The sequence below is a fragment of the Limanda limanda genome, chromosome 1 (genome assembly GCF_963576545.1).
Source record: "Limanda limanda chromosome 1, fLimLim1.1, whole genome shotgun sequence".
NCBI lineage: Eukaryota > Metazoa > Chordata > Actinopteri > Pleuronectiformes > Pleuronectidae > Limanda > Limanda limanda.
The window spans coordinates 2,391,143-2,408,886 of NC_083636.1; the positions used below are offsets into that span (position 1 = coordinate 2,391,143).

The 17,744-nt window shown below is 47.0% G+C and overlaps 1 protein-coding gene across 1 annotated transcript in view; it reads left to right on the forward strand.

Moving 5' to 3' along the window:
• The window catches only part of shroom3 (shroom family member 3), a 37,118-nt gene that overhangs the window by 10,206 nt on the left and 9,168 nt on the right, over window positions 1–17,744 (forward strand). The window contains exons 3-17 of the mRNA XM_061077583.1: window positions 3,836–4,030; window positions 9,831–9,956; window positions 11,235–11,453; window positions 11,554–11,864; window positions 11,947–12,202; window positions 12,373–12,428; window positions 12,567–12,990; window positions 13,102–13,398; window positions 13,574–14,003; window positions 14,120–14,250; window positions 14,365–14,514; window positions 14,793–15,265; window positions 15,436–15,654; window positions 15,755–15,953; window positions 16,040–16,340. Of these exons, the coding sequence (XP_060933566.1) occupies window positions 3,836–4,030; window positions 9,831–9,956; window positions 11,235–11,453; window positions 11,554–11,864; window positions 11,947–12,202; window positions 12,373–12,428; window positions 12,567–12,990; window positions 13,102–13,398; window positions 13,574–14,003; window positions 14,120–14,250; window positions 14,365–14,514; window positions 14,793–15,265; window positions 15,436–15,654; window positions 15,755–15,953; window positions 16,040–16,340 (3,787 nt within the window). The remainder of the gene's footprint in view (window positions 1–3,835; window positions 4,031–9,830; window positions 9,957–11,234; window positions 11,454–11,553; window positions 11,865–11,946; window positions 12,203–12,372; window positions 12,429–12,566; window positions 12,991–13,101; window positions 13,399–13,573; window positions 14,004–14,119; window positions 14,251–14,364; window positions 14,515–14,792; window positions 15,266–15,435; window positions 15,655–15,754; window positions 15,954–16,039; window positions 16,341–17,744) is intronic.

Consider the following 17,744-nt stretch of genomic DNA (forward strand, 5'->3'; position numbering starts at 1 on the left):
AAAGGTCATAGGGTGAATGAATTCATTGTAATTTCGTTTACTTCCATATTTATTGTGCAATCCAGCGTCAGAGGGTACAACCCGAATAAATGATTCCTTCTGTTTCTTAATCTGATTCCAGTGATGAACCGCTATTTGTTGTTTTTGGTGTTATTTTATCGTTTTTACTTTGGATCGTTCACCAGTTATTTTTCAGATAAAAGCCAGAGTGTATGAAACCCAAACATCTGTAACATCTGTTCCACATGAAAACAAACCCCGGAACCCAGCAGCTGTGGTGTGTGGACTCTGCTGGAGCTCTGTTATGAATCTAAGAGCCGGGGACAGACGGGATGTGGAGGATTTACAGAGTCAGTGTGGTCAGTTTGTATTCTGCAGAGCAGGTCTGTCCTCATGTCCTCATGTGCTCATGTCCTCATGTCCTCAGTATGTGTCATCTCCGTATTTGCACATACTTTGTCTGACAAAATGCAAAACTGACCCCAGAACAACATCACAGGACTCTCCTCATGCTGTTCTAATGTTCCGATGAAGATTTGACTAAATCCACAGAGATCGGCCAGGACACAGGTTTAACTTTCAGACTTCTGAGACTTTTTGTTTCTCTTGTCCTTTCTGAACATCGTCTGCTGAGCCTGTGGTGAAGCCGGATGCAGCTTTTCTTTCTAAAACTGATCAAATGTATAAATATTAAGTCGCCTGCAGGGAGGTTGTGAGTTAAAGAGCAGGAGTTGTGTGTTTTCCTGTGGGTCAGTGTGTGTGTGGAGGTCACGCAGCGTGTCCCAGTGTGTGTCCCAGTGTGTGTCTGTGTGTGTTAGGTATAAAAACAGTCATCTGAGAGATAGCAGGAATATTTGTTGGAGCTGTTGTCAAGGTGCTGTGACCTTTGACCTCTGACTTCTTTAGATTCATTAGTGAGGCTGTTGATCTGAGGACTGAAGCTTTTAATTATTATGTTTTCATGTCAATGTGTCGTTTGAGGTGAGTTTCACAGTAGAAAGACAAAGGTTTTGTGTTTCCTGTGGAACTTTGACAGAGATGCAGTGACTTTAACGTTTATATTTCTCATCAAATTAGTTTTATGTCATGTCAAGTTTGTTTTTTATCCATTCAGGTTTTTATAATAAACATTTTTTAAAGTGGTTTGAACCTGGTCACGTGCTCGGTGACGAACGAGGTCCGAGAGGAATTTGAACACTTTGTCTTCACGCAAGTTTTGATCACTGTTGTGTAGGTGCCCCCATCTGCCCCCCCCCCCCCGCCCCTCCCTCCATCCCTCCCTCCCTCCCTCCGCCCCCCCCTCCCTCCCTCTCTCTCTCTTTGTCTTCCTCCATTCATCTCCAGTGTTTTTGTGCCCTTTTGTTGTTGGTTGACGTAATCGAGCCGAATGAATGTTTGAGTTTCTCTGCTCAGAAAAAGAAGAGGAAGAAGTCATTACAGGGACAGACCGCCACGATACTGTTACCCAGGCAACTGCTCGCTGTGTGTGTGTCTGTGTGTGTGTGTGTGTGTGTGTGTGTTTAAGACTTTGTGTAGGAGATCCGTTCACACTGTGACTTTTTAAAGACTCATCTGGAAACTCTTTTCATTAGAAGACAATGTTTGTATTGGAAAGATTGTGTATGAAGAGCATGTTGGAAATTCCTCCTTCGAGATCTGTACTTGGTAAATACGGGATCGTAGATGTGTTGAGTTGTGTATTTGATCAGGAAATTAGTTGAGCAATGACAACAACTTTTTCCCTTTGATTTTATGCCAATATTACACAGCGCAGAGATCCCAGTAGATGAGAGATGAGTGAGGAGTGACCCCAACCGGATGGACACCTAATATGTTGTGTTTATAGTTGTAGCCTGCGGGGGGGCTGCAGTGAGTTTATTTATTTTATTATTTTTTTAACTTATTCTGTTGTGTATATTTCTGTAGGTGGACTGTTACAGTTGTGTTAGCTGATATGAAAAAACCTCTTTAAGACCAAAATCAACAGCTTTCTGTCTGATGATTGTTCCATTGACATTTCAGACACAAGCCAGATGTGAGTGGATGTTTATGAGTTTTCTTGACCAGCGGAAAAGAGGTTTAGAAAGTTCTGGGATCGAATGAGCTGGAGTTGAGTCGGTGAATCCCATCCCAGAAGTTTCAGTTTCACAACACGTGTGTATTCGACAAACCACAGAGCATCAGTCAGCATTCAAATCATTGAACTGCAACCAATACGTCTCAGAACTCTTTAACACTGAGGGACAGTAGAGAGGGCGTGGTCAGCTGCTGGGTCCTGATGTCATTATGATGTCACACACAAGGATGACAGTGCACATTTCTCCCTGTAGGTTAATCCTCCTGGCTGATGAACTGGACCAACCAGGTCACACATCACTATCTCCACATGTTGTCTACAGGCACTGGGACTGAAGGTCCATTCTTGATTTTGAAAACAGCAGCTTTTCAAAATAAAGCTCAACACAGAATCCAACTTCACCTGCTGGAATAGAAGCGACTCTGACCACAGCATCACACGGCTGCCCAGAACTCCACATGGTGTCAGTGAGGTGGAGGAGGGTGAGGAAGAGGATGGTGAGGAAGAGGAGGGTGAGGAAGAGGAGGCAGATGTGGGTGATGATGTGTTCAGGTGCAGTGTGAGGGTCAGTTAAAGGTTTGAAGGTGTTTTTATTTGGACTCTCAGATCCGAGTAAAGCTTGAACTCAGTTAACTCCTCAGGGCTCGGTGAAAGGTCAATCAGGAGTGTGTGTGTGTGTGTGTGTGTGTGTGTGTGTGTGTGTGTGTGTGTGTGTGTGTGTGTGTGTGTGACCGACTGGAAACAGGAAGGAACCATTATCATGTATCGGACAGGAAGTGGCTGCAGTGACAGTGCAGCCTCAACCAAACCTCTCCCAGGGCCTGAACCCGTCTTCGTCCTGCTCGTCATCTCGTTCCTGTCTCACACATCGACTGAGTGTAGACAGGTGTTGTGATGAGAGGCGGAGTTACGTGTCCCTCTTGTTCTGGTGATTCCCGGCCCTTGTGGCTGCCGCACATTCCTCAGACTCGCTCGACAGGTTTCACTTTAATGGGCCTTTATGTGTTTATCTCTGTGTGTGGTTGTGTTTTGATGTCTCCTGTCGTCTCTTCTGAATACACCACAGTGGAATGTCCTCGGTGAATAATATAAGTGTGGGTGTGTTTCTGTGAGTGTGTGCTTTTATAAGTTGTGTATTGTGTTCTTTATTCATCTGTGTGTTTGTAGATTTAAATCTCGGGCGGAGGCAGGAAACAGGTCTGACTTCAAACAGACACTGAAACTTTATTAGATGACAGAGGTATCATTTTACAAGAAACTATAAAAACTGATATTGAAAGTTTCTTTGTAAATGTAATGAAAAGGTTTAGCTGATTATGGGAGAATTATGTGACTCCAGTGAAGGGACTGGTTGATATTTGGCGTCTAAACTGTGACCTCATCATTTTCCAAGCTGAAAATAGTCAAGTACATTAAAAGTGTGTCTGACATTGAACTGCAGCTTCCTGAGCGCCCTCTGGAGGCCACTGGGATGAACAGAATTAATAAATGATGATGTGATTGTAATGAGATCAGGTCGGTCCGGTTTCAACCGGTCGGACCTATTGTTTATTTTGGCAGTCTGTATATAGAATATATAAAGGCGGACGACATGTCAGCTCCTGAAAGAGGACTCGTATTGATCGCCCCCTGGTGGCTGGCTGCAGTACAGCTCATAAACCCCTCCTCCTCCATGTTAGCAAATGGGACATGGGCCAAACTAAAAAGTCATCCTCTGTCCATCACATTGACATTTGTATTTTGTGTCTTTCTCCTCAGGGAGTTTGATCGAGGATTCATCAGAGAGCCTTCACCTCCTTCGCTTCCTGCTCTTCATCCTCCTTCTCCTCCTTCTCCTCCTTCTCCTCCTTCTCCTCCTTCTCCTCCATCACCACAACAACAACAAACACCAGCGTCGTCTCACCACAGCCGACCTTGTTCAGCAGGAGGAGTCCAACTACGCATTAAGAACAGGTAACAGCGGCTCTCCACTGAAGCAGAAACCACAGCTGCTCTGTTGTGTATTAAAGTCGAGATCATGAAGCAGGATGGTCGAACCCTGGGTCTTCCATCCTGGGACAGTAAGAAAGGTACGAGAAGGGTCAAAGGTCAAAGACGGGTTGATCCCCTTTCTGAGGTTTGTTTGTAGCCACACTGTCACTGCGGTGACTTCCTGTTTCGGGATGGTCACACACACACACACACACACACACAAACAGGAAGTGATGTCAAATCACTGACAGGTCTTTAGGATGTTAGGATGTCCTTCCTGTGCTTCCTCTGTGTGTGTGTGTTTGTGTCGTCAGAGGATTGATTACAGTGTTGTGTGTTGGGGTCAATCTCAGGTCAACAGGAAAACCAAGTTTCAGAAAAAAATCAAACTCTGTAACAAACACACACACACACACACACACACACAGTATTTGAAGGAGTTGATCTCCATATTAGGTTGAAACTGGCAGAGTATTTATAGACTGTTTGTCTGAGCGGCCTGAGTTTATACTGTGTGTGTGTGTGTGTGTGTGTGTGTGTGTGTGTGTGTGTGTGTGTGTGTGTGTGTGTGTGTGTGTGTGTGTGTGTGTGTGTGTATTGAGTTGGGACCACCAAACCTAGTTCCTGAGTTTTGAGATGTGAACTGAGGTCGTGACCTTTAGGGTCTGATGATCCTGCACCGTCACACGCTCTGTATCAGATTAACTGCAGGAGCAGGTTTTGAATTATGGAAATCTTCAGTGTCCCAACAAGTATAGACCAACAAGCGTGTGTGTGGGTGTAATGACCACCTCAGCCTCTGGGGGGAACTATCGTTGTGGGTTTTTCTAGCGTCCTGTTGTCGTTATCAAAGCTGCAGCTTCGACTTTTCTCTTTGCTCCAGGATGTAAACTGAGCTTTTATTGTGAAAGGCTGTCCGAACAGTCCCAGCCTCTTCCTGCTGAGACCGAACCCCCCCCCCCCCCCCCCCGATGGTCCCATGGAGTCAGATAAACAGACTAAATGACTCCATTCTCCCACAATCCCCCGGGCCAATGGTTATCAGATCCCAGTGAGGAGAGGGGGGGCTGGAAGGGGGGGGGGGGGGGTGCCCCATGAGGCTGGGTGTTAATCTAAAGAGGACAGAGTGACTTCCTCTCTCCTTCTCTTCTTCTCTTCTTCTCCTTCATTCACTTTTGTCCTGTTTCTTTCCCTGCTCCTCACCCCCCCCCCATCCTCCTCCTCCTCCTCATGATCTTTTTCTTTTCTGGTCTGTTCCTCTTCTTATCTTCTTTCCTTTCCGTTCTACTCTGCTCCATTCCTTTCATTTATTTCCTTTCCTATGAATCACCACATTTTTCTTAAATGACATCACATAATTGCACAAAACAAACACACACAAACACAAACACACACACACACACACACTAGTGTAAGTTTGTTACCAGACTTGTCAATCAGTTTGTAGCCGTGTCCAATCCTGACGGGCGGCGCCTGAAGCATCCCTGATGTTGCCATGGTTACCTGCAGTTTGAGTTCTAACTTTGAACGGTAGTCGGCCCGACAGCCAATCAGAGAGCAGTATTGTCTGTGGCCGTGGCTGTTGATGCAGTCGAGTGTGTGTTGTGTGTATTTTGGTCCTTGGTGAGGACGGAGGGACCATAGATATATATAAAGGCTAGATGTCTCGTCTGCGTTGCCGACCAAAGGAGACGAACGTCCCCACATGGCGGCCATCTTGCTACAGGCAGCTCGCTCACCCATAACATTGTGTTGGTAGTGGTAAACAACCATCACTTGGTCAATTTTCAACCGATTTTTAAACGGTTTGGTTTGTTTTAAACGTCAGAGATGTAGATATGACACTGCATACTTATGAATAATTATGTTATTTTCTAAAAAAAATCAATAATTTATGCAGTGTCATAACAACATCTCTGACGTTTATAACAAACCAGACCGTTTAAAAATCGGTTGAAAATTGAGCAAGTTATGGTTACTTTAAAAGTAAGTACCACTACAACACAATGTTATGGGTGAGCGAGCTCACTCTAGCAAGATGGCCGCCATGTGCGGACGTCCAGCTCCTTCGAACGAGACATCTAGTCTTTATATATATCTATGGGAGGGACCATGAGAAGGTTTGACTGTTGCTGGAGATACTTGATTGGTTCCAGGGCCAATGATGATGAGGTTCTTCCTGTTATTGACTGATCGGGTTTTAATGAGGCGACACTAGAACCTGTGGAGGTTTCAAGGGTTTCTAGAGATCCTTGAAAAGGTTCCAGGTCCAATGAGGAGGTTCCTCGGGTCCTTGATTGTCTCCAGCGGTTCCAAGAAGGAACCTCAACACCGGGGGTCCTGAGAAAAGTGGACATAGAGTGTAGAATCATTGTTCTACTTACCTGTAATTCAACAGAATTAGGTTAAATAATTCAATGATAGTGACTAGGGTTGCAAAATTTTCATAGGAATTAACGGGTATTAACGGGAATTAACAGGAATATACGGGAATTAACGGGAATTAACAGGAATTAACAGGAATTAACGGGAATTAACGGGAATATACTGGAAATGTTGTGGGTAATTTATACTAACTGTATTTACCTTGTCATATACAGACATAAATATAAACATTTTGTTGTGTCATAGGCTGATTTGAGCCCTGAGGAAACTTTGGGCACTTGACTATATGCTTCTGCATCGTTGTGTCATTCTTAACATAGGTCTTTGCACAGTATTTGCAAATGTACACAGCCTTTCCTTCTACATTGGATGAGGTGAAATGTCTCCACACATGAGAGAGTGCACGTGGCATTGTTCTGTAGAATAAGATGAGAAAAAAGTTTGTAAAAAAACACTAATGCAATGCCAGAGATATAAATAGTTAGACAAACAATTGGAATCGTCTGTAAACATATTTTATAATTGATGGATAAATGAATGGAAATAGTCTAGATGAACAGATGAACAATCCTCAATCAGCATGCTAATATATTTTCCCAGTAATATCATGGAAACTTACCTGACTAGTCCTTCACTCTACAGCAGGCCTCAATAGCCCTGCTGAAGAGTGAAGCATGCTGGGAGTTATCTGTGCATGTGATGGAAGAATGACCAGTGGAGGGTTGAAACTCAACGTTCCATACATCTTTAAAATAGAGTTTTGAATGATGGTTTTATTGCTCAGTGTTTAATTTGCATAGTTTTTTTTTTTTTTTTTTAATTCCCAAAATTCCCGAGCTTAATATTCCGGTGGAAAGTTACACACACACACACACACACACACACAAATTATGATGGCAGTATATATAAACTGGAGGCCTGATATTTAGCTGCATCAGGGAGGTCTTGTGATTTTCCCTGAGACTCATTCATGTAACTGGATGGAAATATTCAGACACCTTCACAGTCTGATATCTGTGAGTGTGGTTGGTTGTCTGTTGTCCTCGGGGGGGTGGGGGGGGGGGACTTGTGTTTGGACTTCAGTCTGACGGTGATAATCTGAGACTCAGTAATAGTGAGTTCCTTGTTCTCTGCGGAGCCGCATGCTGCATCATGAGACGTCCCCCCCCCCCCCCCCCCACGGCCACAAAATCCATTTCTGTCGCAGTCAGCTCAATAATCCACTGTCTTCTACACCTCCTTCTCTCTGTTTATCTTCTCACTCCTCCACCCTCCTCCTCTTCTTCACTCCTCTGCCGCTCCGCCCTTCCTCTCTCACCTTTGCACTTGTAGTTGCTTCTTCTTCACCTCCTCCTCCTCCTCCGGTCGTTCCTGATTTTATTTTGATCTCACACCAGGAATGATAGAACAGCAGCGTTCTCATGCTCCAGCCTTTTTTCAGCCCTCCCTTTCCTTTATCTCTCTCTCCCTGTTTCCTCTCTTTCTATCAGTCTTGCAGTTTCTTCATTCCTCTGAATCTTCACCCTAACTGCTCTTATCTGTCCATCCTCCCTCCCTCTCTTTCTGCTCATTCCCTCCCTCCCTCTCTCTCTCTCTCTCTCTCTCCTCAGACGCTCAGTGTCTCTCGCTCACACACATCTACCGCCACCGTCCAGACCGAGCCGGGCCGGGGATGTTTACCAGTTGCTTTTATCGTACGCCGGCCTAATGACACTTAATTGCTACATTTGCCTAACGAGCTCGGGGCCGGGCGCCAACGCAGCGCGACTCGGCTTCACGTGCCAGAACTGGAAGTGGAGCAAAGAGACGGGATCAGGAGAGGAGAGTCGTAGGAAGTGAAGGAACGGATCATTTTCTAAGGAGACACAGAGACTAATTAGATTCAGGTCGAGGGTCTGGATTTACTCTAAGTTCAGGTTCAAGCTCAAAAAAGGAAATAAGACGAGGAAAGTTGAAGAATATTGGGCAGAAGCCACTTCCACTTTCTAAGAGACGAATAGAAAGAAACTAGAATAAAGAATCTTTAGAGTGGAGCCATGGAGCTGCTGGAGGTCTTCTACCGCAGGAAGCTCCGCAGGAAGCAGAAGAAAGCGGAGTTGGGCCGCTCAGACGGGGCGTTGTGTCGGACGCCATCGGACGCCAACGTCAACGGCCTGGCCACTGGTCTCATCTCCAAGGTCCTCAGGTTCACCGCCAGGTAAAACAGGTCACATGATCCAGTGAGGAGCTCTGAACAGGTCACCACAGAAGAGAAGGGTTGATTGTTAGAAGTGTGCGTTTAAACAGAAAACAAAGTTTTATATATTCTTAAGTTTTAATATTTCTTCTTAGCAAAGAAAACGATCTTGGGTTAGGGTTGGGTTGATCGAACTGAGTGTGATGAACATTGTTTCACTTTAGTGCCAATTTTGGGTGAATACTGAAAATGATTGTTCTACACTTGTGTGTTTGTGTGTCAGTGGAGATTTGTGTATTCAGGAGTTTCAACTGAATTTGTAAAGTCCATATATTCGACACAGCATTTATGAGCTGTTTATGACACGTTTGACTTGGACACTTGATTCTGAGACTTTGCGTCTTTTTGGACGTTACATACGTGACTATGTTGAATTGTGCTTGACCTTTGCACCCCTCAGATCACCATGGCAACTGAAATTAAGCCTCTCATAGAAATGATGGTTCTCACACAGACTTTCTGTGGCTTGCAGAGAAAGATGTGGGTATTATCGTTATGTATTGAACCTTTGTTATGTTGCCTTTTGATATGGTTTTATTGCACCTTCTTCATTTCTAATTCAACTACATTTTAAATCGTATCCTCGTTAGTGAACCAGGTTTCAAACACAAACCAAATCCAACCACAACGAGACGACACCAGTTCCCACAGACATAATGCAGAGGGTGAATATCGGCGGTGATAACGTGTTGAGGTGTTCCAGTCACGTCCGGTCATTACCCAGAATCCTCCAGTCTCCTCTTTACTCAGATAAAATCTCTTCCTGTTGATCTGCGAGGAAAAGAACGGAGCGCAGGAACGTGTGGAATGTGACGAGGACGAGGAACGATGGTTGTAACGGTCGAGCTCTTCAACATCTGTTATCACGGAACTGGTGATGTCACAGAGATCATCACGACCAACTGAAAACAGAGACACTTTAGAAACGCAGCAAATATTAATTCATTGTTGTTTTTTTCTGTTTACTGCACTTTGTATAAAAGCAAACAGCTGCCATCTTCTCTTGAGTTGGAGACCTTATACCTCAAGCGGCCACCAGGGGGACGATTTCTACACTTCACTTTCAGGAGCTATGATGTCGTCCGTGTTTATTTTTGTCTAAGTTGTGAATGAGAATCTGAATTCACACACCAACTGTCTCTTTGTGTTGTGACCTCACAGACGCACTGACCCGGCGTCTCGGCCTCACTCGTGGCATTCGACAAAGCTCGCGGACGCTCAGCGAGAGTCCGAACGAGACCAGATGGACACGATGAGCAGCGTCTGGCACCAAAGCTATCACACCAGGTCAGCGCTCAAAAACTTAGTAACCAACCAGTCTTCCTCTTCTGTTGTTGTGGTTTGTGTGTTTCTACCGATGTCAGAGATAGAGTATTAAAAGGAAGTTTCTGAAAATGTATTTTGAAGCTTAAACCCTTAAATCTAAACCCATAACCTCATCATAACCCTTATCTTAAACCTAACCAAACCTCAACTTTAAAACATGTCGTCACCTTAAAGTTGAATGTTTTTTGTCCAAATAATGTGACGTTGGAAATAGGTCAAGACATTTGTGCTGCTCTGCTTTATTAGAACTGAAATAAACGACGTGTGGTCCGAAAGTCAGAGTCTGAAGTCGTAGCTGCAGAGAAAGTTACTGACACAAAGAAAAGAGGGAAACACAAACAGGGACTGTCCTCTTCTCCTGAGCAGAGCGGCATTGTGTTTGGTTGAAGGCCTTGGTGGGTCAAACTGTGACGCACACACAGACACACACACACACACACACACACACGTTCCAGTCGTTTGTTCAGAGGGAGGTAACAGCAGATTCAGCAGCAAATCAACAGCTTTACAGCCGGGACACAAAAAGCTTCTTTCAGACGTTCAGGTCACAATGAATCAGGTCTTGTTCAACCTGCTGGAAATAATCAGTTAATTATCATCTTTTATGCACAAAAATCAGCTTAAGAAACTTCGAACAACAGCGGGTTAAAGGTTTTTAATGTTTCTCATGTGAAATAATTCAGTATGAATATTTTTTATGTGATAAAACGCTTTATATTTAGTATTTACTCCGAAACAAATAGGGGGCAGCATTTAACTAGAAGGTCGGGGTGTCCACCTGCCATGCTCACAACCAAGGGAATGCACTGTTTGCATGTGCCATGGTCGGACTGGTCTTCACGCACAAGGCCTGGTGGACTGTTAAAAGATCCATAAAGTTTTTACCAGCCCTGTCAGTCAGAGCAACCTACACGTCCACCGCCACCAAATCAGGTGGTGTTTTGAATGTGATGGATTCAGACTGGAGACGATTGCGATGTTGTGGCTGGTGACCTTACTGTCACCTCTTGTGGCAGAAAGGGGTATTACAGGAGAAGACGGTTAGCATTAGCATCTCTGCAACACAGAAAAAATGACTTCAAGTTATTCACATTCTGTTATTTGATTGTTTTGCATTTTAAAAATATATATATATTAACTTTCTAGGCTGAAAACACAAGTGACTGAGTTTAGTGAAGAGATGATTTCTTCAATTACTAAATATTAGATTTCCTCGTCTGTGTCTCCGTGTCTGTTCAGTGCCTCGACCACCAACCTGTCCACTGGCTTTGACTCTGGCAGCAGCTACCTGAGGAAGAGTCCGGACCAGTACAGCTCCCGAGGCAGCATGGAGAGCCTGGACCCCCCCCAGTCCTCCCAGCTTCACTCTGGAGCTCAGCACCACCACCCACTCGGACACCACGCCCACGGTGGACCTCACCCCGCCTACTCCTCCTGCCACCAGCTGTCCTCGGCCAGGTTCATAACAACAAACAAACAAACAAACACACTTCAGCAGACACCGACTGAAAGTTTGAAACGTACAGAAGTCTGATGATCTCTAATTGAATCTCTTCAGGTCCTCAAACAGCATCGACCACCTCCACAGTAAACGAGACTCCGCCTACTCCTCCTTCTCCACCAGTTCCAGCATCCCGGAGTACCTAGCCTCCACCCCCTCCTTCAGCCCAGAGCGCTCCTACTCTCTAGAGACCGTCCCTCAGAGAGGAGGTGGTGAGATGCAGCAGGCGGACATACATTACATCGGGTCAGATTACGACGCCCATCAGGGTCTTTCTCCGGAGGAGGAGCTAAGTTCCAACTCTGCAGCGATGCTACGCAGCAGCGAATCCAGAGGGACGAGGTCGGGAATGAACCGAGATCTGCAAGGTGACCTTTCTGTTTCAGGAGTTTTCAGGTAGTGTTATCCTGATATGATGATCACCTCTGATCTTTGTGCTATCGCTTCCAGGATCAATGGTGGGTGTCTGCTATCGCGGCAGCAGCAGCGGCAGCAGCAGCAGCAGTAGCGGCAGCAGCAGTGGTGGCGTGCCAGCTTCTAACCGACACAGCGTGGGTCCGATCTGGAGCCCGGCAGCCAGCGGTAACTCCTACGAGAGCCTGAAGGGGGCGCCAGCTCCACCGCGGCGCAGTGACAGCTACGCAGCCATCAGGAACCACGACAGACCAAACTCCTGGTCCAGCTTGGAGAACGCCCGGTCGCTGCGGTGAGTAGATCCGTCCAACCAGTGATGATGATGTTGAAGAGAATTTGTTAAAATCAAAAGCACAAAGTCTGACTCACGTGGTTTTATACGCACACCTCATTATTCTTAAAGGCTCAGAAATGATTTAGGAAAAGAAATGACAGTTATGTTTTTTTATCTAATGTTCTCAGGTCTCTGCACAAAGGTTCCTGGCATCACTCCAGTGGCCCCGTGGCCTCCGGTGCAGGTAAAGTTAAATTCTATCTCCAATGTTCTGGTTTTGTCTTTTTAATGCTGTAGATATTAAAAAGTGATCCTCTATCCAGTGAGCAGCTGGTGCGAGCGGCAGTATTTTGTCTGACAGACTTCCCTGCTGTGTTTCCAGCTAAAGGCTCGTATGGCATGGAGGGTCAGCTCCACACAGTGATAGAGAAGAGTCCAGAGAGCAGCCCCACCACCAAGCCCCGGCAGGGTGGGGGGTTTCCCCAGCCACCCTCGCCCCCGGAGTCCTCCTCTGGATCTGAAGGCCCCGGCCCCCAGTCGGCCCGACTCATGCTTCCCACTGGGATGTACCACGTCCCCCAGCCTGAGACCCACTATGCACAGATGCCCAGTTCCAGCCCTGGACCAGGCTCCTCTGGAATCGGAGGGAGGGATGAAGGAGTGACCGAGCGGCAAAGGGATAGAAAGATATCAACTACAGAAAATGGACACCAAAATAACATTTCCTCTTCTTCAGCACAGCCACACTCCTCGTATCCACGACCTCCCTCTTCACAGCTCAGGACTGAAGCACCAGAGGCCGACAGGTGAGGATCTGTCTTCTTTTGTGTTGATATTTCAATATTTCAATCACAAACTCCCGTGACTTCTACATCTCTAAAAGTTGTGATGCTTACTCAGTGTTTTACTTTTATCAGGCCTCAACTGGAAGAGTCAACCTATGTGAACTACAGTGCCCTCATGAAAGGTCCTGGAGGGCGACCAGAGGGTCAAACTGGGAACCAGAGGCCCCCAAACCACCAGGAACCTCCCAATCAGAGCTGCCATGGGTCCTATACTCATAAAGGCCAGGGACCCCACAGCCACATGTTCCAGGAACAGAACCAAGGTTTCCATATTCCCCAAATCCAGTCCACCCCTGGACCCAGGTCCTCGTCCTCACAGGAGTGGATGGACCCCTACACGTCTGTCCAGTCCAGGGGAGACCAGAGCAGGTACGGAGGGATGATCAGTCGGTGCACCTTTCAGGATTCCTTTACCTATGAGGCATTCTATGTGATCTGGGCCGTGAATTCATGGTGTATTAAAGTTGGTGAAAATCAGCGATGCCTCTTTTCATCCTCATCTCTTACTTCTCATCCCTTTTCCTTTCTCCTTCCCTCCATTCAGATCCCTGGACCAGATCAGCATTCACTCAGACTCGGAGGCGTTCTCCAGGCCTCCACAGGGACAGGTACCACCCCCCCACTCACCTGTTCACGCTCAGCCTCAGGTTCCACCAACTTCTGCCTCCCAGACTTCTTCCCACCATCTCAGTGACTCAGCAGCTTTGCAATACCAACAGTGGGACGACAGAGAGCAGGATAAAGACAGAGAACACCCACTGACGCGCCTGGAGATGGCCCTCGCCGAGTTCCAGCGGTGCACCAGCTCTGACAGCGTTGTCTCTGCCAGTAGCCATGGCAGCGCTAGCTTTGAAGATGGCGGCCATGGGCCAACCCGTAGCCTCTCTGTCTTAGAGAAAGTCAGTCGCTTTGAGCGCCGGGAGCGTGCCGGGAAGCAACGCAGCCACAGCACCAGCAAAGCCACCCATCAACGGGTAACTCCAGCCAAATAGAAAAATACTTTTTAAAGCCCATTTGATTATAAAAAGTGCAGATCTGCGTCTTCTTGTTGCTGTGACACTGATTCACTGTTTCCTGTTTTCTGAATCAGTTGTCTGATAGAGGCGGCTCCCCCTGCAGAGCAGATGACCTGAGGAACATGTTGGAGAGAAGCACTAACGGGACCAAAGCCCTCAGAACCCTGAGCTACAGGGGAACCAGCAGCGACCTCTTGAAATACAGGTAGAACGGAAGCTGGAACTAATGGAGATAAAATGTCTTTTTACTGCATCAGATCTATATAATCCCAATATTAACTGTATTTATAACAATAACACGTTTCTCTGTGGTGCCCAGCACCACAGCAGATCCCAGTTCAGCTCTGCAGAGGAGTCGCAGCACCTTCCAGCTGGAGGAACCCAGGGAGATGGACAGCAACAAGGACTTCACAAGGAGACAGGACTTCCAGGAGGTGCTGGGCACCCTGCAGGACACATCCTCAAACAGGTCAGAGTGCTTTACTGGTCCAACAAGTCATTGTCTCTCAGCGGGTCAGCTCCTGCAAGTGGTCAGAGTCCTTTAGCGATTTAGAGTCTTCCAACAATTGAGGGTCTTTCCCTGCAAGTCAGTCTCCCAACTGCTTACAGGCCTTCACAAGGTCAGAGTCCTTTCCAAGGTCATAGTCCTTCAACAAGTCAGAGTCTTCCAGTACCTAAGAGGTTAATCATTATAAACTGAGTCTTTCAATATGAACAATCCTGACTTTGAAACTTGTCTCTAATCAGATCTTACAGAGACTCTTTGAAAGACGCCCAGTCTAAGGTCCTGCGGTCCACCTCCTTCAGACGGAGCGACCTCAACTCCTCAAACAGCCCTCCACCTGCAGCTCCTTCTCCTGCGTCCTCCTCCAGCAGCCACCATGCTCCAGCCGTCCCTGCCAAGTACCACTCCCTGGAGAAGAAAGGCCCAAAAACCATGCCCAAGCCCCATGGCATCATCATCACACCCCAGTCCCCACCACCGGTCACTTCCCCTCACACCCCGAAGGAGCGGCACGTGGTGACCCCGGAGGTCCGAGGCCAGAGCCCTCCAGCTCTGCCCAGGATCCCGGCGGTTGGACCTCCTGCTGTGACACGGATCTGTGGCCGCAAGCGTCTGATGGCAGAGCAGAAGAAGCGCTCATACTCGGAGCCAGAGAATATGCACGAGGTTGGGATTTCAGATACAGAGACCACTGCCCTCTTCAGGCGTGGAGGAGGTAAACAAGAAAACTCTTACTTACTTTAGCTAACTTTAGCTTTGGGCTAACTGAAGCTTAATTTGGGGAGAATCCGGGTTTGTTTTGAACCTGAATTCTTTATAAATTCTGACAGAAATAACTTTTTAGCCCCAAGTCAGTAACCATGACCCTGATCTCCTGTCTGTCAGAGACCAGCGTGAAAGACCGGCGGAAGATATTTGAACGGGCAGCAAGTTGTGTCGGGGGCGGAGCTCCCCAGAACGCCACGCCCAGGCCCGACCTCCGGCAGCTTCAGCACGACGCTCTCGCCGAGTATGTGGAGAGGAAGAGAAGCGTGAGGAGAGAAGAGGGAGGACCGAGGAGGCCTCGCAGCGCTTTCATACAACCGGACAACAACAACCACATGGGTGAGTGTAAGGAGAGAGTGTGGATCTACAGAAAGAAAACAGTGGCTGAGGCGTATTGATGTGATGATCACTTTCTTCCTCTTTCCCATCTTCCCTCCAGTCTCCTCCAGTTACTCAGAGACCCAGAGCCTCTCCTCCGCCTCCAGCCTGCTCTCCCTCCAGGACTCTGGCCTCGAACAAAGCCACTCCTCTGGGCGCTCCACCCTCCCCCCTGGAATCGACCTGCGTAACCACCAGTCCAACCTCTTCTACCCGGGAAGAGTGACGACCCCGAGGCCTCCAGCGCACCCCTCACACCGGTAACCAGATCCAGACACGTGCAACATCTCACGCTAACGCCACTTTAGTCCAGACCGGAAAATTAATTTTTGTTTTCTCTTTCCAGTGCTTCTCCTGACTCCCCCCCTGAGCTCCAGGCCAAGTCCCTTCAGGACCTCAGGTCTGTAGCAGGTCCCAGCAGACAGAGTCGGTCTGTGAGCAGAGACCCGGGCCACCAGCAGCCGGACGCAGATCCTCACCTCAGCCTGGGTCTGTCCAGGCAGCTCGACGGCGCTCTGCAGAGGGCCGGGTCCAACCGCAGCCCGGGGAGGTCGGCGTCCGCTGAGGATCTGCTGGAGCATTCAGAGGAGAAACAGTCGAGACACGTCCGCTCCCGCTCCTCGCCGACCGGGGAGAGAGTTCACAAGGTAAGTCAAGGACTGTCCAATCAGAGCCAAGTGTGGAGGTGATGTCACCATGATACCCCACATTAGCATGATGCTGGTCTGACTTGTCCCCTAACGACGCCATGTGAAGAGAGAGTAGAGGCCCACATCTCCTACATGCTCTGAACATGGTTCGCCAATCACAACTGAGTGTTTCAGCTGACCAATCAGGCCTTAAAGAGACAGGAGCTAAAACCAAGTGTTTGAGACAGAGGCTGAAGAGAGGAGCTGCAGCGATGGACAGTCTGAACATGAATATGAGCAGAGTGTCTCACTTAACAGATTCATCGTGACTTTTTCAAAACTGAAATAGACAAAAGTTATAAGTCTTGAGACATAAAGTGACATCACATTGTTAAGCTTATTGATTTATGTTTGCTATTGTCCACTCTGGTATGAAATGAAACATCAGCTACTTGAAACAAGTCTTAAACAAAGTCCTGATCCTTGGTTATCTGACGACAGTTTGTCGTTGGAGGACATTTGGTCCCAGAGTCGCACAGGAAATTCCTTGAGTCCTCAGTTTCCTGTGAGGGGCCGGAGGGCCGGAGCCGGTGGCTGGGCGCTGTCCGATGTGGACGATGGCAAAGATAACACGCACACGTATACAGAACATATGACATATGAGGTCCTACAGGAATGCAGCAAAGGATGAATTTGTCGTTTATCTCTGTCGTTGATCAGAGTGTCACATAAACATCATTAGAGTTCAGACAGACAAACGGACACTCTGCCCTCTACTTTAAACAATAGATTCAAGAGCAGGGGGGGGGGGGCAGTGGTAAATTTTAGATTAGTGGTGGGAAAAGTGTGCATTACGGCCAAACTGGTGCTAACTCCCAAACTACACAAGCTTTTCTTTCATTGTCCAGCTCTCTGACTCCAGGTAGCCTCTGGTTTCAGTTGGTTTTTGAATCAACTGGTAGATGACTCGAGATTCTGCTGGAGAGCTGTCGATGTGCGAGTCCACTGCTGAGCACAAAACTCAAATCTACTTGAACGCACCATTTGATTAATAAAGTGAAAAGTGTTTTTCTTTTTAAAGTAAAAGAAGCTTGTGATGCTGAGATCAAACACTTGAGGCAACGGTGTCTTTTTTCAGGGTTTGATAACATCTGAGGTCAGACATGTGATTTCTGATGCTGCCACAGTCTGGGTCGGTTTTTTATATTTGGTCACTTGAAAACAGGAATACTCAGTGTTCATGATATTTCAGATACGTAATATTCAGAAAAACTAAACTCCCAAAAGGTTCTTTAGATTAATTCAGATTTAGTCTCTCGGAGATTAACGACAATTTACATGTTCAGTTACATATAATAATCTTTCCAGCAGTTCTTGAGTAATCCTGCTAATTAGGAAGGTAAGGAATAATAATTGCAGGAA